This window comes from Mercenaria mercenaria, chromosome 2, assembly GCF_021730395.1.
Source record: "Mercenaria mercenaria strain notata chromosome 2, MADL_Memer_1, whole genome shotgun sequence".
Lineage (NCBI taxonomy): Eukaryota > Metazoa > Mollusca > Bivalvia > Venerida > Veneridae > Mercenaria > Mercenaria mercenaria.
Genome location: NC_069362.1, coordinates 63,049,600 through 63,069,720, shown reverse-complemented (window position 1 = coordinate 63,069,720; position 20,121 = coordinate 63,049,600). Strand labels below are relative to the sequence as shown.

General features: G+C 35.6%; 1 protein-coding gene across 3 annotated transcripts in view; it reads right to left on the bottom strand.

The window, feature by feature from the left end:
• Positions 1-20,121, bottom strand: part of LOC123564122 (ubiquitin conjugation factor E4 A-like) — a 57,107-nt gene that overhangs the window by 20,817 nt on the left and 16,169 nt on the right. For 2 of the 3 annotated variants that reach the window (XM_045357460.2, XM_053536732.1), the window contains 8 exons: positions 14,463-14,588; positions 8,583-8,686; positions 6,484-6,648; positions 5,072-5,222; positions 4,223-4,428; positions 2,967-3,149; positions 2,137-2,254; positions 1,246-1,461 (listed from right to left, as the gene is read on the bottom strand). In XM_045357460.2, coding sequence (XP_045213395.2) covers positions 1,246-1,461; positions 2,137-2,254; positions 2,967-3,149; positions 4,223-4,428; positions 5,072-5,222; positions 6,484-6,648; positions 8,583-8,686; positions 14,463-14,588 — 1,269 coding nt within the window. Of the gene's footprint in view, positions 1-1,245; positions 1,462-2,136; positions 2,255-2,966; positions 3,150-4,222; positions 4,429-5,071; positions 5,223-6,483; positions 6,649-8,582; positions 8,687-14,462; positions 14,589-19,502; positions 19,681-20,121 lie in introns of all 3 variants that reach the window. The other variant, XM_053536733.1, reaches the window with a different exon arrangement.

Here is a 20,121-nt window from a genome sequence, read left to right as displayed (position 1 = left end):
AAAATCTGTCCTTTTGTAACCCCAGTTTTGCCTGTTTGTACACATGACGCCAGGATATATTTAAAATTGGCTGTAAATTGATTGAACGAAAGAAACTGAAAAAAACAGACTTCCCCAACTCTAAATTTATAGTTCAGTCAAAGCACAACAAACAACACTTTTAAGGGTGGCCATATTGGGATCATTCTTTGTCCGCCTGTTATTATTTTTGCCTGAAATGAATCTCTACCACAAAAGCTTAAGCTAGCCTGATCATGATCTGTTAAGAAATTATTCCAAATCGATTCGAGCAATGTCGAAGCATCTGTATGCCCAACTCCGTTTGGTCGCACTGGTCAAGTGGTTTATTACTTCCCCTCACCTCTATGGGTTGGAGTTCCACTAGGGGCACAAATTTGTTCATGTGTCAAAGCCATCTAACTGTGTTTCAGAAGAAATGTTACTCCACACAATCATGTGCCTGTTTTGTGTTTAATATTCCTCATCCCGTGCCATTAAATAGGCACGTCTTCAGATTAATGTAGAAAAATCAAAATTAAAAATAAGACACTCATTCCTTAGTAATTAAAATTACAAAATAAAAAAAATAAAGTGATTCAGTGAGTTTTGGCAAGAATTTATTTGCAAAATCATTCATGTAGTCTTTAAAACATATAGAAAAGCTATATACTGTGTTACCCACACTGTAAATGTTTGATTTCTGTGTTATTTCTAAAGAAATGTTAACTTTATATACAATCATAGCTGCCTCCTCAAGGGTTCAAGCTGGGGAAAAAAAAAAAAAAAAGCCCGCTCGCTCCATGTAAAATCTACCCGCCTCTGAAAAAATCAAAATTGAGAAAAAAAAAATAAAATAAAAATTTCGCTAGCCCGCTCCTATTTTTTTTGAAAATTTTCCAAAGAACTATTAATCAATTTGGTATGGCCTGATAATTCAAATTAGAGTTCAACAATTTGAAGATTAAAACTTTTCCTTGAGTCTGTATCCTGGAAAAGCCAGTACTGGTGTCATATCAGAAGGCATGGTAGTGACCCCAGTGAGGCTCGAACCCATGACCTCGAAGTTGAGAGGCCGACACCTTAACCACCAGACAACCACTTAAATTGTATTTCACAATCATGGCAGGTAGGTGTTTAATACAAGCGGTCACTAAGCCAGGTTCAGCTGTACTTACAAAGCATCAGATGCAGCAGTCACAGTTACTACATGAAAAAGCTACATGTATGTTACAAAACCAAAAGTACCTTCAGCATGAATATTTCTCTGTCTAGAGTCATTCTCATCTGCGGCTACTGCTCGTACATAGCTTGGTTGTATTTTGAGCAGTTTCTGTGAGCATGCTTCTGAGAAAGGTTGGCATAGTTTCAGCATGACACAGCAGAGGTTCAAACTGAAGCCATCACTCACATGGAGCTGTTTTAATACTTGTGGAGCATGTGTCGACCAGATCTTTGTTCTCCCTGTAATCAAGACAGTTAACAAACACATCATAGTGAAAAACTGTTCAACCTCAGTAGAAGTGTAAAAAGAAAGCTGTATAATACTTTCATTTCATGGCTGTAACATTTTGTGGCTGTCAAATGTCAATTTCATGATGACATAAATTTGCTGATTTCAAAATTTAGAGGCAAAAATAAAAAGATTTTTCTGTAGGATAAATATCCTGGATTTATATAATCATGAAAACTAGTCCCTTGCAATTAATAATGATTTCTGAGTAAAAGATCATAATTATGAAACAAGCATGACAACATTTTAACAGACTCTTTTTATGTATTAGCGGAACAATCTTAATTTTTAACATTTTTCAATTTTGCATCATTCCTGAAAATTTTAAGTCTGATTTGTCTATTCTTCATGTTGTTGCCTCAGCACAAAAGTATTGTATCTTTTTCCTTATTCATATGCAGTTACAACATTTTCGTACAATGTCCATGTTTTTTCTATATCAACAGAAATTCCTTGTAAATCTGTAATCATCCTACAATCTGGATATTATTTACATAATGACAATTAGAACAAATTTATACATAAATAAAAGCTCATACAATAATAGAAACACCATTTTTAAAGGGCGTATGAGCACTGTCTTTGAAACATTTGTTTACATATTTCATAAAGTGAAATAAATTTACCTGAGTTTTCAGCAAGACATTTGCCCAGCCATCTGAGAACTTTATGTTTAAGTAGAGGTGATAATTTGATCATGTTGAACAGCAGCTGATATACTCCCAGGCTGATCCCTGATAATGGCTAAATAAAACAATTGTTTACTGTTATATTTGTAGTAATTTTTACGAAAATTGTATTAAGTTTTATCTAACATAAGAATGTGGTAAGTTGATTTTTGTTTTTGAGATCCACTTACACAATTTAGGTCATATGGCAACTTTCCTAGCTAGTGTTGGTGGAGGAGGACCACAGGGGCCCCTAGAGGTATTATTTCAAGCACCGGCATGCATCTGGCTAGAACCACAACCTTTCATAAGTCAGATGGATGGATTCCACACATGAGAAGTTTTACACCCCAGGTGTGGTTTCAAACCCACACAGTTGAGGGGTACATGATTCCATGTCAGTGACCTTAACCACTCAGCCACAGAGGTCTCTAGAATAGTCGGCTTTACATATAATATTATAGTAAGACAATGATCGCTCCATGTCTGCAGTTTGAGCAATCCAATATAACTAGAATGGCAAGGGACTATATTAATTGTCATAGTAAGTACAGGTGCTCAAGTCATGGATGCTTCAGTGAGTGTAGCTTTTATGAGAGTTCATGTATATACTTGACATTAGTTGTGATAAATTTTTCTGCAACATATGTTAAACGTTAAATGAAGAGGTTTAAACTTTATTCTCCGTTAAAAACGAATTCCTCAAAAAAAACTTAAGTCCTCTGCTAAACAGTAGTAATACCAGACTATGTCTCTGAAAGTCCTCTAACTGGAGAAACAAAACTTACCTGCCACGTATTTTTCTCTGTAATATCATGTTCTTGTTTGGAGGTACTGGACGGGTTGTTGAACAGATCAATGGGTTTATTGTTTTCTGGAATACAACTCAAACCAAGAATAGAACCAAGCAATGTAAACTCAAAATCCTTTCCTTTTGTTGACTTCTCAGGAGTCGTGTATTCCATAAATGTCTGAAAATATACAGAAGATATTTTGTTGGTTTCTGTATAAGATTGAAATATCTTTCAAGTGAAGATCAGATGCAATATTTCAACGACTGGCAAAATAAACGTGGGTGAAGATCTCGTGCTCATGAATGAAAAATATTCTTATCAAACAAAATTTCAAATTATATTCTTCATTGTGAAAATACAGATAATATATTTCACTCCTGGTCCAATATATAAACAATTCACTGAAAAATAGATAATATATCCAATCGTAATCAACTAACACAAGCAATGTCAGCTGCACATGGTCAAGAAAAACTGCCATGAACATCACTTCTTTGTGTCCCATTGATAAAGAGAAGATTTTACATGTTTGCAGATTTGTGAACATGACTTTGTGGTTATGTATATAACAGCACAACATAACATACCTCTTTTACCTGAGCAACACCTGTGAATGCATAAGGAGTCAGTGGCACAGGTTCTATTTCCGGTCGCGGCTGATATCCCAACTAGTGTTCAGTGCTGGGTAATTTACTAAATTGGTGCTGTTTCCAGCAGTATCCACCTAGACTGAATAATGGGGAGGTAAATATGCTGTGGGCTTGGCTGGAAATAAGTTGTTCCATCCATTCCAGGTTAGGACTTTCGTAGACTACTCACGTTAAACAAGAAACTTTACCTTTTCTTTTCACCTAACAATGTCATTTTCTCCTTGATTAGTGCTCTTTTGTGAAGCACCGAGCATGCTTTCTAGAAGTTTCTGCGGCACAGATGTTAAGGGCACTGTCTACACTGATAAGTGTACCATTATGAATGATTAAGAGCTTTTTTACAGAACAGTTGTTCAGGGCACAGACTTCAAATCAATTCCCACTCATCCAGAGGTTTTAAGAAGGTGGTAAAGTCTCTCCAGTGTGAAAGTAATCCTGGTCATTGGTTCGACCTAGCTGCAAACCTAGGCCTAAAATAATGCAGGAAGGGTCATTGGAAGAAAGGCCTTTACTTGTGTCAGTCCATCTTAAAATCCACCCAAAACAAACAAACCAGAAATGAGATATTCTGTCAAAATTTTAATTCCCATCACAACTCACCTCTGCTAGTGGAATACTATTTGTGAAGAACATGAGTAGATCTATATATCTGCTAACACCAGGATGCATCAGTGTCAGTTCATTTTGGAACCTGCTTTTGATAACATCCAGGACAGGTGTGAAAACCTGGAGCAGGGTACCATCCTCGGAGTGAGTGTGAATCTCTGCTGCTGTACGAGTGAAGAATTCCTTTACCTGGCTGTTGTCTATAAATAGCAAACATATACTTTGCACGATTTTTTTTTTTAAATAATGGATCTCGACTAGATTCATCTAGGCAGTCAATACTACAAAATGTACCAAATAAATAAATGGTTCAGCAATGCAATGTATTTCAAGCATTTATTTCAGAAGACAATGGAACATGCATGAAGAGCATTGTTTTTGCTACAATTTAAGTTGTGTCTGAATGACTCTTTTCTTATTTGTAAAATAATTAAATTCTACCCCGAATTAAACCACTAGCCTTTAAAACTCGTACAATCATAGAAGAACCACAGATCAAGGGATCATTAACCATTTACACCACTGGTCCAGTGGACTACAGTGAAACTTTGAACAATGATAGGAAAGTTTACTGCAAAATTAATAATGACAATCTTAGCCATGACCCATATACATTCCAAACCTTTTTTCTATACGTAACCTACAGGCTTATTTTGAAAAACTTGGTTTAAAATACTAAGTGGGCTTGTCTTTAAAACTGGGGGAGGGGGAGGGGGAGGGGGAATATGTTTCAATTCAGGAGGGAATGATGCAGAAATTTTGCTAAGTATTTTGGTAAAGAAAAAAATCTTTGCATATCTGCATATGACAAGTATGGATTTAAAGTAAAAGTCAGTTACATACCAGAAAGAAAATGGTTGTTCTCCATGTAAAGATCTATAAACTGCTGGTATAACACTTGACTCGGGTACAGTTCTGCCTGTTGCATACATGTTTTAGCATTCAGTAAAATCACTTCAATACTTCTCTGTAGAACGTCTGCAAACTTTGCATTCTGAAATATTGAAAATATATGTGAACGAGTCTTGAATCGAAACATAAAATTACTTTATAGATCATACTTAATCAAGCATAAAGAAAAATATATATTAATAAAACCTAATTTTTTATATCTTACTTGCAATTCTGGTTTTGCTCGGAGTATTTGTCAGCTATTTTAGGGCACTAGTCAGTCAAAGCTATAACTTTTCAAAGAAACAAGAGCTGTTTGTAAAACATATATTCCCCCCATGACGGCTTGGGTGGAAATTGTTCAGGCCCCAGTGACCTTGACCTTTGACCCAAAAAACTATTGGGTTCATCTACTTTATAACCAAGTTTGAAGGTTCTTGGTCAACTGGTTCTCAAGTTATTGGGTGGAAACCATTTGCTCTATGGACCAACCGTCCAATGCAACCGACAGGTGCAAAGCAATATACCCACTTTTCTTCGAAGATGGGCATAAATATAATGTGAAATCATTTAATTCTGTAGGCATGAAATTTTCGGTTTGAGCCAATATAGCAATTTTGTAGGGTTGTAACTTCATGGAATTCAACGAATGGAAATTTACTTCTTCACTAGGATATGATTCGGTGGTTTGACAGATCCATGAAATCCTCTACAGAATTATTAATTTTGAAATAAGTAGTTAACTACAGTATTTGACATGTTTTCTTTGCACCATGCCATAGATTAAAATGTATATACATTTAACATATATCATTTAAAAAGATGAAGCGATGATGCCAATTTAAAAAGGAAAGTAACCTCAAAGAGTACATCTTGTACCAAAAAGGCCATAAGCAGTAAGATTGTTCCCTTGTTCTGCCAGGACAATAGGCTAAAGAAATCACCAGTGTGCAAAAGTCTCCTTGGGTGATATGAAGTACCTACATATTATGATACAGTGCACCAACCAAGCTCTTAGCTGTTTTTCTTGCGTTTTTACGTCACACCAGCATTATTATAGGTCATATGGCAAGTTTCAATCTTGATGGAGGTGCCCCTCCATGCATTATTTCATAAAAGGCAGCCACCTGCGTAGAATCATTGAACTTATGTAAGTCAGCTTGATGGCAGCCACTCATCAGGAAATGCCCAGAGTGAGACTCAAATCCACATCCATGAGTGATTTGAAGTCTGTGACGTTCGCCATTTGGTCACAGAGCCTCCTGCAATTTGCTGAAGAAGGCTATGTTATACAACTGAAATATCCAGTAAGTCAAACCTTTGTTTTTGTGAGTAATGGAATAGTCTCATCTAAATTTTTATACCTGATTATCTGCCTTTAGGTTGCAACATCTTTCGAAACACTGGTACAGATACCTCAGAACTTGTGACTCTCCCGCAAGAGATGCCTCGGTAGGTCTTTTCTGACTTTGTCTGGTTGAAATAACCTCTGCACCAGGGTTCTCCAGCAACAAACGTTCAAACACAGCCTGTATACAAACATAAAACAATACTTGTATTAACTATTCATATAGTTCAATGCAACATTTTAATCTTTACTTTAATTTCTAAAATGGACAGGTCTATCATTTAATTTGGGTAGTACAATTCATTATTGAAAGGGGTGTTCACTGAAAGTTAACTAACATGGATGTGCAGGCTGGTCCTGGTCTGCACTGGTCGCAATGGCAAAATTACTTGCCAACAGCAGGCTAAACTTTAGTAAAATTAAGTACAAGTAGTAAACAAGCTGGATATTCTATCTAACCTGTATGTGTGAATTAAAAACGTAATTTAGTAAATACACTGAAAATATTGCTGCCTAATCATCTGAATAGCAGTATATGAATCAACCATGCACAAATACCTCAACTGCCTTATCAGCCTTTGAGTGCTTTGATGATCAAAAACAAGTTTCAAGGGCCATAATTCCAAAGTACCTAGGCCAATTTGGCTAGTATCGAACCTGGCCAAGGACTTATTGGCAAACACATTTTGTTGAAGTTTGGTGAAGACTGGATTAGAAGTGCTGGGAACCTTTTTGACAGAACTACAGACAGACAGGAGTAAATAAATATGTCTCCCACACCACTGTGTGGTGGGAGACATAATAATTTAATGTATACTTTTGGTACTGACATTCTAGAATTCACACCTGTGGATAAATTATGGCTTTCAGATCTTTTCATAGAAAAATTGGAACTTCAGTTCTTTTAAGAGAAGCAGATTGAACCTATCATCATTAATATCCATGTTGGACAGAATTGTAATTTACAAATGAGCCGTGCCATGAGAAAACCAACATAGTGGGTTTGCGACCAGCATGGATCCAGACCAGCCTGCGCATCCGCGCAGTCTGGTCAGGTTCCATGCTGTTCGCTAACAGTTTCTCCAATTCCAATAGGCTTTAAAAGCGAACAGCATGGAACCTGACCATGCTGGTCGCAAACCCACTATGTTGGTTTTCTCATGGCACGGCTCAAATATATTACAATCGAGTCCACTTAATACCAACTCGCTTGATATGAATTTTTGAATAAAATGAACAAAATCTGGACTCCCCAGCCAAATCCTTCTATTTCCTTTGTAAATTTATTTCGGTAATAGCGAACTCGCTTCGTACAAATAATCAGTAGATACAAACACATGTTTGAATCCCCATTAGGTTAATTGTTTTGATACAAATTAGTTTTAGAAGTTGGCCATTTGCCCTTATAACGCTTAACTGTTTAATACTGTACAGTGTTGATATTCAATCAAAGTAAATAACATGTGCTGAAATAATAATATTGTCAACCGTGTGCCGCGTGGTAATTGAACAATGGAGAAGTTCATACTTATTCAAAAACAAATACTCTGTTCTTAGTGTATCATGTCAATATGAGACAATTTAATTAATTGACAGGTCAAGATTTAAAGAGGTGTCAATAATTTTAAACACATTATTGACATTCTACTGTCATTTCAGGTTGCCCGTTCCTTATAAAATATACAAACTTTTATCCTTCTAAGAATGATTATATAGTACAAACTTCTCAGTAGAATAATTATTGGAGGTGAATATAATTTGGCGCTTTGGACCTATAGTTTTACGTGTTTAAGTATGACTTTTGTTGAGTAATTTCAATGTTATCTGACTAAATTAACTTAATCAGATTAAAACTATTAACTACTTCCATATATCAGAATCTATACACCAATAATACTGGTGATACTGCCCAACTTGCTCGGACAAATTATCTGGTGAGTCATACATTCATTAATATGAATTTCGTTTGATATGAACATATTTCTGAGGTCCAGATGAGTTCATATAAAACGAGTTTGACTGTGTATCTTAGGAAAAGTAGAAAATATGTCGACTCTTCTTTTCTTCTTTACTAAGTAAGTGAATACAAAACAAAATCATGAGGGTATACATTACCTGGTCCAGACATTGCAAGTCTAACCACGTTTGTCCATCTAACGTTTCTGCTAGGCCCGACATATACACACAGCGAGCAGGCCGTGTGGAATCCACTTCAACCTCTGGTAATATAAGCAATTACATATTCAAGTATATATGGACCTAATTAGAAACAGTAAAATCATGTAAACTTAAATAGAACTGTAATTTCAAAACCTTTAATAATGAATTCCAATTCATTTTGTAAGTAATCAGATAATAGCTAACCATATCTTTGACCAGTGAATTATTTTTTGGTCTCGTATTTCTAAGCGCTATTTTTTGTTACAGAGGTTGTGCACACTGGCACCAGATCAGAAAGAAAATGCCTCCGTACGTGTTATACCCTACCCCTAGGTATTCTATAAGAGCCATGGTCATGAACGGGAAAATATACTAACCCGTTTCAATCGCGCATTTCATACCTTAAACACGCAGTGCGGTAAATTTATACTATGGATATCAAACAAGTGGTAATTAATCTTCCATTGTGTACCGGTCACATTTTTTCAATACATCTTATCTTAGAAAAACAAAGCGTAGTTAGTTATTTCAACGTTACACAAAAAACTTGCTTGAACTTCCCTGGTGAAGTTCCGTTCTAGATTACAAAACCATTCTGATTGGCTCTTGTGAAAATGTATGTCAATCGTCATTTTACTACACATGTTCGCTAAAATGTGAAAATGCAGCATAAATGTGCAAAATGAATAAAATAAACGGAACAGATGCAGACCAATGTACGATTTCAAATTAAAGATCATTATACAAGATGAATTTCATTCATCATTTCTTGTTTTAGTGTAAAATTGTGATTTTTTTAAATTCTGTTTTTGTTTGTTTACGTTTCGCCAAACATGTGCACACTGCCGTGACCTCTAGACCGGATGTTCATTAGGGAAGGTCAAGCAAGTTTTTTCAGTCACGTTGACGAAAGCATAAAGTATGCTGATAATCTCTGCAATATGGAATATTGAGACAATGTGACTGCTGCATGATGGAAGATAAATTATCGCTTGTTCAATATACTAGGTACCCATTCACCGAACTGCACGTTTAAGTTGAGAAATGTACGATTGAAACGGGTACGTGCGCTTTCCCGTTCATGACCATGGTTCTTATAGAATACCTAGGGGTAGGGTATAACAGGTACGGAGGCATTTTCTTTCTGATCTGGTACCAGAGGTTGTGCAGGGATATTCTACTGCAATTATTTGCATTCACAGCAGGAATGACCAAATATTGAAGCTTATAAACAGATCTAAAATTCATTTTCTTACAACACATTCATTAAAACAACAAACTTTTTAAGAGTTACTTTCTGTCACAATGTTTCGGTTAAATATTTTGAAATTCCCCTGGCCAACTAACAGATAAACTAAATTACATTAATTTACTGAAACAAAATCAGGGGAAAAACAAGAGTGCCAGAATGTCACAATATACGCCCGTCACAGCAAATTTCTTTATTCTAGCACCTGTATTTGCAAATGGAATTTTAATTTTGTGGTTGTTAAGTAATCACTGTAAGTCTTTTGTTTTTCTAAGTCCACAAAAAAACTCCTTATCAGGTAGAGATACCTTAAAATACACATAAAAATGGAAAGTAACATCTATGTTGTACAACAGAAAAGTGGTCTTGGTTTTTTCCTACAGTCAATTATAAAAAAGTTACAATATAAGTTATTTATAGTAACAACTAAGGGAAGTTAATCTTAAAAAAAAAAATCCCCCCAAAAATTCTTAGTCTACACAAAAATCTTTAACAGGTAGAGATTGATCAAAATACACCTCAAAATTGGATGTAGCATGCATGTTGTACTACAGAAAAGTGGTCTCAATTTTTCCCTACGACTAGTAATGAAAAAGTTACAATATAAGCTATTTATAGTAACAACAAAGGGAAGTAATTCTAAACAAGGGAACTGCGCATGACACTTCATCTCATGATAGTGTACAAAAGTGTCAAATTACATCAAAATCCCTCCATGCATGAAGAAGAAATGCTTCGGACAAAGTCATTCTTGTATCTGACCTTTGGCCTCTAAGTGTGACCTTGACCTTAGACCTAGGGACCTGGTTCTTGCGCATGACACTCCATCTTGTGGTGGTGAACATCTGTGCCAAGTTATCAAAACCTCTATGTATGAAGAAGAAATGCTCCGGACAAGGTTTTCATTCTTGTATCCTTTGACCTCTAAGTGTGACCTTGACCTTAGACCTAGGGACCTGGTTCTTGAGCATGACACTCCGCCTCATAGTGGTGAACATTTGTGCCAAGTTATATCAAAATCCCTCTAAGCATGAAGAAGATATGCTCCGGACAAAGTTTTCATTCTTGTTTCCTTTGACCTCTAAGTGTGACCTTGACCTTAGACCTAGGGACCTGGTTCTTGCGCAAGACACTCCGTCTCATGATGATGAACAATTGTGCCAAGTTTCATCAAAATCCCTCTATGCATGAAGAAGATATGCTCCGGACAAAGTCATTCTTGAATTTGACCTTTGACCTCTAAGTGTGACCTTGACCTTAGACCTAGGGATCTGGTTCTTGCGCACGACACTCCGTCTCATGATTGTGAACAACTGTGCCAAGTTTCATCAAAATCCCTCCATGCATGTAGAAGATATGCTCCGGACAAAGTCTGTGGACGCCGCCCGCCCGCCGGCCTGCCAGGGGCGTTCCCATAATACGTCCCGTTTTTCAAACGGGCGTATAATGATACATCTTCCTCTAAGTATATTAGCATTTCTGAAACATTGTGGCAGAAAGTTACTGTAAGACAGACCTTGCGTACAATAATGGAAATTACAAAAAAAAAAAAAAAAAAAATTCAAGATATAGGTAATGATGTTTTCTGTGTTTCCTGTTGTTGCCAATCTATCCCAAGTGTCAACTGACAAGTGAGAATCCACTTCTATATTCCCTCCTTCTTGTACAAAGGGGGATCATTCGGGAATATATGCTACAGAATGGGTGCATTTTGTATTGCGAGGATGGCGGAAATTCTAAGGTTATGAGGAAAAGGGAGCTACATGCAGAGAAATACCTTCCACAGAAGTACCAAGCAGGTTGACAGAAAGCTATTTTGTCACACATTTTGGGTCAATATGACAATCTTAAATACAAACCAGGCTGTGTTGTGAGTAACTATAGAATATTACAAGGCTGGTTAAATTACAGATGTAAACTGTGTCATTTATATATGACTGTATTAGTTTCTGAACTTTCAAGCAATAAAATCCTGCATGTATTCAATACATAATGCCATGTACAATATGTAAACATTTTGACTGTTGCCCAAATGCAAATTTTGAACACTGATTTCAATTCACACTGAAGACTGAGAAATGATGTAAAAAGGCTGAATATCTGTTATTTTAAGTTTATAGAACACCAGTAAAGGTTTGCATTTTACCAAATATTTCTGGTACTGTATGGATAATTTTCAATTAAAACACAGCAATATATATTAATTGGCACCATACAGGTACAAAAGAAGAGTGCTACCATATTTCATTGACTATTTTATTTATTTTTTGTTGGATTTAACGTCGCACAGACACATGATAGGTCATATGGTGACTTTCCAGCTTTAATGTTGGAGGAGGACCCCAGGTGCCCCTCCGTGCATTATTTCATCATGAGTGAGAACCTGGGTAGAACAACCGACTTTCAGTAAGCCAGCCGGATGGCTTCCTCACATGAAGAATTCAACGCCTCAAGTAAGGCTCGAACCCACATTGATGAGGGGCAAGTGATCAGCGACCTTAACCACTCGGCCACGGAGGCCCCTGACTATTTTATAATAAAGACATTTCAGAATTGAAATCATATAACAGAAAGGTGTTATATTTAATTAATATTCTCTAAACTTACTATTACACACAGAGTAATTCACTAGATGTCTATGCCCTCCTAAATTAATTTGCACAACATGCAATCTCCTCATGTCAACCTATTATATAGTGCCATACCTTGCAAAGATATAGTACTTTCCTAATTCATCCACTTTCCAACATAAAACACATTATACTCAAAATAATATATAACAGAACCATGTTTTAATATATTTAAATAGACTGAATATATTGTATGCCACATAAAACCATTTACTCAGGCTATGATCTGGAGAAATTATTACCCAGGGGAAAAACTGGTTTCTCGTGTTTAAATATAGATCTATTAATTAAAACATGGTATATCTTAAAGGGAAAGACAATGTTGTTTTCATGGTGATCTACTATGATTTCTTTAATCATTTAGAGAAATGAACGAATTTTCAAAATCGACTTGAAAATGAGAAAGTTATGAGCAATTAAATATTTGATCAAAATGACAGCCATATTGTTTCCATAGCAACAAAAAACAAGAGGGCCATGATGGCCCTATATCACTCACCTGTTATCATTGCACTCGAGGACAAGAAGGTCCTCAGAAAAAATATCTAAGTCCAAAGGACAGGAAAAACAAAGGGAAGAAATTTAACCAAAAAGTAAAAAAAATTCTTACAAGGTACAGATATGTCAAAATTTACCTAAAAGTTGGAGGAACCATCAATGTTGTACCACAGAAAAGTGGTCTCGGTTTTTCCCTAAGGCCAATAATAAAATAAGCTATTTATAGTAACGTAAAAAGGAAATAATTAAAAAAAATTATTGTAAGTGAACAAAAGAAGGATCTGCCAAATAAGCCTGCTGACATAAATGAAATTTCAGATCAATATCTTCATCAGTTACGGAGATATACCCATTTTAATTTGAAATAAAGGGAGGTAATTTGACAAAAAATCAGTCCATAGTTATCTACTCTGATTGGCTCAGTCCAACTAATGACAAAAATGAAATTTCAAATAAGTCCTATAAGTACTTGCTGATATAAATCCATTTTGATTACAATCAGGGGAGGTAATCAGATATAAAATAACTCTGGAACCTACGATTGGATCTGATTTGTCATGGAATCCAATATTTATTGATGTTGAAGATATTTTGGAAGTTTGTATCAAATAAAACCATAAATGAAGTCTCTATATGGCTGCAAAAGCCAAAATAGCCAATTTTGGACCTTTAAGGGACCATAACTCTGGAAATCATGAAGGAATCTGGCCAGTTCAAGAAAGGAACCAAGATCTTGTGGTGATACAAGTTGTGTGCAAGTTTGGTTAAAATCAAATCATAAATGAAGCTGCTATTGTGCAGACAAGATCAAAATAGCTAATTTTGGCCCTTTCAGGGGCCATAACTCTGGAACCAGAACCCATTAAGGGATCAGGTCGGTTCAAGAAAGGAACCAAGATCTTTTGGTGACACAAGTTTTGTGCAAGTTTGATTAAATTCAAATCATAAATGAAGCTGCTATTGCGCAGACAAGGTCAAAATAGCTAATTTTGGCCCTTTCAGGGGCTATAACTCTGGAACCCATTATGGGATCTGGGCACTTTAAGAAAGGAACCAAGATCTTATGGTGATACAAGATGTGTGCAAGTTTGGTTAAAATAAAATCATAAATGAAACCACTATTGTGCAGACAAGAAATTGTTGATGCATGGATGGACGGACGGACTGACGACGGATGACGGACGAAGGGTGATCACAAAAGCTCACCTTGTCACTATGTGACAGGTGAGCTAACAAAATTGCAGATTTATTAAATTTCTAGACACGTTTGAAAATGACGCCATAAACACATAAAATGGCCGCCTCTATGCTCAGCAGTTTTCTTAAATTTCAAACTGCTATATCTTTTTCAACTGTGGTCTGATTTTAAAAATTCTTTCAGCGTTATAAAAGGCTTGAGGATGGTTTTCATATGAAATTAACTTATTCTTAGGCTTTCTTTATCCTTATATGACCTACCATTATCAAGTGTGATAAGGAAGACTTGTTCAAGCAGAACACTGATTTGCGTCTTCTGTCTGGAGAGTTCCTTGATGTCAGGACATTGTTCCTCTGTACTCCCTGAAGGCTCCGTAGATATCACAACTAAAACAGAAAAAAATTGTATCTCTAAAATCAAGATTAAAACATTGTTTCAGGGTAGAAGTTTATTTTTTTTATGTCCTGGTCTGATGGCTTCCTTGTAATTTAAAATTATGTTATTGGACTTGCTTCAAGCATTAGAAGAACTGTTAAATCATTGATCAGGATGTTTGGAAAGCCACTCAACTAATTCATCAACAACCTTGTTTTATTTTTCAATTGCTTATTATATATAAATTCTTAAGGCATTGCATGACCAGTAAACAAGCTGACCATTTTAAAAAATGAAAATCTAAAGTGATATTTAAGTTTTCACAAGTCAAGTTACTTTTTTTTTATTATATACCCATGTAAATTCTGTAAACAAAAATATGGCTTGTATTTCACAAGTAAATACTAACACCGTATGGTAACCACACTGGTAGCCGTGTGTTTGGATCTGTCCAATATGGCCTCTCCGAGCAAAAAATGTCAAAAACATCACGTAAGTTTCGATATTTTGTACGATTTAACAAATCTTTATACATAAAAAATTACTATGTTTTCAGTTTTCATTCTAAGGTGCAAGTTATTCAATATAAAACAATCAAATTATGTCAGTTCAAGTTAGTAAGTGATAAAAACGTGCAGATTATGGCAATCAAGAAGCGAAAACGAAAATTTTAAATGATCTTATCAAAACTCTTGTAATTGTATCGTCAGAAAAATGAGTTAAAAAGAAAGAAGAAACATTTTCACATATCTTGTCATCGGTCTCTAAACTAAAAGTATAGTATGTTTGCGAAAAAGTACCATCCAAAGTCAATCACACGTATCAAGTGTGTAACAGTTTGGATACAAGTAAATGAAAAACTGTTAACGGTTTGGAATTAGTGTATGCACTGGTTTGGATCGCAACTTAATTCACATTCCTGCACGGTAGACCGGTATCAAAGTTGATAAAACCACATCTATCTCCTTCAATTATTTCTGGGAAACTTTTTGTAAGGACTGCGTAAAATCTAAAGAAAGAAATAAACTGCAGTTCATAAAAGTAAATATCTAAGGTAAAAGGAAGAACTGTGTATAAATGAACACTGCACCTACTGTAATTATTTTTGTTACCGGTGCATAATAATGTGTTAGGTTTTATAACGAATTTATTTCCAAGAACGTTTTCAAAATGAATCACTATATAACCTGATATGTATGATAAAACGACTTTAACAAATAGCAGCATAAGTATGTTTGAGTGTCAGGTTTGTTAGATATCAAATTCGTTCGTTTTTGAAGCCCTGCCACCTGCTGTCTCGAAGGTAATTTGATTTCTTTTCTTAATAAATACTCATTTGTTTATCCTATTTTTCAACTGCTTGTTTAGAAGAGAAATTAGTAAATGCTTCGAAAAAAGGCCCAAAACAATAATAATAATAACGTTTGTTTGCCTTTTCCTCCACCAACTTACATGCAACCCCTTAAAACATTAGTTTTGTTTCACCATTCCAAAAGATTATTTATCTCGACTACTTGAAGAATACAAAAGGCTATTGTTCACATCCGTTCGTTAGCTTCGGCATGCTCTTTGTTAATTATTTCTAAGATGTTATATCAGTAATGACTACTGGGAATTTATTGAAACTAAGTTGTTCAATGTGATGATCTGATATGCAATATACATGTTCCATCATTCTAGTTTGCTTTGTACAAAGGTATGACCCTTTTCCCGATTCCCTTTTACCGATTTACAAAATTGTGTTTTGTAACTTTTTTGTACCTACGCAGGAATCTCAATAATCAATAGTTACAGTGAATCAAAACTTCACACATCTCTGTGATGATCTAACATGCAAAGTAAGAGTCTGCAAGTCTGACTTTAAGTTCATTCTTCCTTTAGCTAAGAAATACTGGTTTAGCTTTGGTACTCAAGTACTATTTAGTATGTAAGCATTAAGCTTCATTTATCACTTTTAAGAATGAAATGAAACTTCAAACACTTATTTACTCTAATGATCCGACATGCAGTGCACAGGCTCCAAGAATCTCCTGCTAATTCATTGTGCCGCTATATTGACTTAGAACTTATGGTTAAGTTCATGTATGTAAGCAGGTATCTTATTTAGCATCAGAAGATGGGAAAATTCTATAACTGAATCATACATCTTACCAAAATTGTTGGTCCTTTTGTACTTGTTTATGTCATTTATTCATTCAGTTAGCATTTATAAAGTGACATAGCATTTGAATAGCTGATCTTTGTTGGCACTATCAAACTTGATATTTGCCTTTTTTCATCGAGTTGCATTATAAACAATCATGAAATTAGAACAGAAGTCAGTATATTAGTAACCAAACAAGTGAATGAAGTATTGCCATGCAATACAAAGTCCCCTACTGGAAGGCACCTAATTTTCTCTACTGCAGTATAACATAATGAACTGGTATCTGTCAATGATGTATAAACAATATTGTAATATATATACTAATAAGCTTTGATAATGTGGCAGTTGAGTCCAATAAGTCCAGGGGTGTTCAAAGATGATCCGTCACAAATCTATTGTCAAGCAATTATTGGATTTACCTGTATTGGAAAATAAACAGTGTCGATTCTATTGAGGTCAACTGCCACATTATCAAAGTTTATTAGTACAATATGTTATTACAACACACTTGGATTAAAATGTGCATATATAAAAACCCACAGTTGTTTTCATATTGAATTTTTTTGGCTGATTATAAAAATGTTATCATGCAAGTTATTTATAGTAACAACAAAGGGAAATTAATCTTTACAAAAAAAAAAAAAAAAAATATAAGTCCACAAGAAACTCTTTACCAGGTAGAGATAGGTCAAAATACACCTAAAAATTGGATGTAACATGCATGCTGTACCACAGAAAAGTGGTCTTGATTTTTCTCTACTGCCAGTAATAAAAAAGTTACAATAAAATCTATTTATAGTAACAACAAAGGGACGTAATTCTAAAAACAAGGGTGCCTCATGGTGGTGAACATTTGGTCCAAGTTACATCGAAATCCCTCCATGCATGAAGAAGAAATTTTCCGTACAAAGTCATTCTTGAATTTGACCTTTGACCTCTAAATATGACCTTGACCTTAGACCTAGGGACCTGGTTCTTGCGCATGACATGTTGTCTCATCCAGGGGAATATTTGTGCCAACTGATATCTAAATCCTGCTTTACATGACAAAGTTATAGACTAGACAGGAAAAAAATCCTCTTGACCTTTGATCTCAAGTGTGACCTTGACCTTTAAGCTAGGGTACTGGGTGTTCCGCATGACACGTCGTCTCATCATGGGGAACATTTATGCCAAGTAATATTGTAATCCCTTGATGGATGATAGAGTTCTGGATCGGACAGGAAAAAAACCTTATTGACCTTTGACCTCCAATTGTGACCTTGACCTTTGAGCTAAGGTCTGGGCTTTGCGCATGACATGTTGTCTCATCACGAAGAACATTTGTGCCAAGTAATATTAAAATCCCTTCATGGATGGCAGAGTTATGGACGGGAAAGGAAAAAAACTCTGTTGACCTTTGACCCCAAATTGTGACCTTGAACTTTGAGCTAGGGGTCCGGGATTTACGCATGACACGTTGTCTCATCATGGGGAACACTTGTGCTAAGTGATATTAAAATCCCTTCATGAATGTCAGAGTTATGGACTGGACACGAAACAGACCCTGTTCATGTTATGTTAACATTTGACTGCTATGTGTGACCTTGACCTTTGAGCTAGGTGTCTGAAAGTTGTGCATGACACATTGTCTTATTATGAGGTACATTTGGGCCAAGTTATATTAAAATCCCTTCATGGATGGGAGAGTTATGGACCGGACAGGAAAAAAGCCTTGTTGATCTTTGACCTCCAATTGTGACCTTAACCTTTAAGCTAGGGGTCCAGGTTCTGCGCACGACACGTCCTCTCCTCATGGGGATCATTTGTGCCAAGCAATACTAAAATCCCTTCAAGGATGGGAGAGTTGTGGACCGGACAGGAAAAAAGCCGTGTTGACCTTTGACCTCCAATTGTGACCTTGACCTTTGAGCTAGAGGTCCGGGTTTTGTGCAGGACACGTCGTCTCATCATGGGGAACATTTGTGCCAAGTAATATTAAAATCCCTTCATGGATGACAGAGTTATGGACCGGACATGAAATTGCGGACGGACAGACGGATGGGCGGCAGTTCCTACATATGGATACTTATGTGGCTACTCTTTTGTTCTCTCTATTGTTCTTTTAGCCATGTAAGAGAAAAATAGCCACATAAAAGCCTTACGGAATGAATGACATCAAAGAAAAAGTACAGTTACCTATTGTTCCTATAGCCACCTAAGTATGCAAATGTGAGCTCGGACGGACAGACATGAAATGTAAGATCAGAAAACAGGAAAAAAAAGCTTTTAATGGGGCCTAACTATTTAACTAACTATCTTGCTTAATTAACAATATTATGTATTCATGCACTTGCAGCCTATCTTATGTAGAACTAGGCATGTGCGTATGAATTTCCAACGAAGATTGGTGTTAACCATTGCTTTTTGCAGCCATTCCTCTCCCACTGGTGTTTTAGACTGGAAAATTTCACTGCTACGCTTGAGAAAAGAAATTTTAAAATGGGAAACATTTTTAATAGGAAATACCATGATGTACTTGTAAGATCAAAACCTCTTGAAACTGAACCGTATGGCAGTGTATGTATGGATGTGTGCATTATTTAAACTATTCTCAAAATATAAAGACATACTATAATGTATTAGTTTTGTAAAGTAGAAGAAAGAAACAAACAATCATCTGGACGTCACCTTGGAACTGTCATTGACAAAATCACCACAAGGGTATAAACTTGTTAGTACATACAGGAAGATGATAAGGTGTACAAGTCATGTGTTAATTAAACACTATATATCAAACCTGTCGCGTAACGTAATTCCGTTAGATCATGGAGCACGGCTTCCACGAGGATGTTCATTTGGGCAAGTGCTAACAAATATATCACTTGTGAGGTGTGCGTCAATGTCTACCGAACTGAAGCAGTCTTCAGCATGCATTGATCATTTACTCAGTTCTAACACATTTTTTTCATGGTCATCTGCAAGGGTATGTGTATACTCATTTAAAAAATTATTCTCAGCCTTCATATTGATCAACATATGAGTGTATTTCTTTAAAGTATACATCCCTATTTTATAAAAATATATTTAAAATAATCTTAAATAAATGCTTGATGACCATGCTTGGTATGCCGGAAGATATATTTGAACATGTACCATTGTAAAATATGAAAACATTACTTAGAAACAAACAGTATTTCAAAATTAGCAGTTAAAAGTGTTAGTCCAAACCACAAACATCCAAAGAGATTAAGTCATCCAAACTGGTGTACACTTGTTATCCAAACCATTACATTCATGTTTTTACTACACAATACGTTTTGTGTCCTTTTGAATCTTAGGTGTTTTGTACATATCACAGTTTATGCATACTTATACTAGAGATTATCCTAAAGTATATTTACATCCATTTAGTCCAA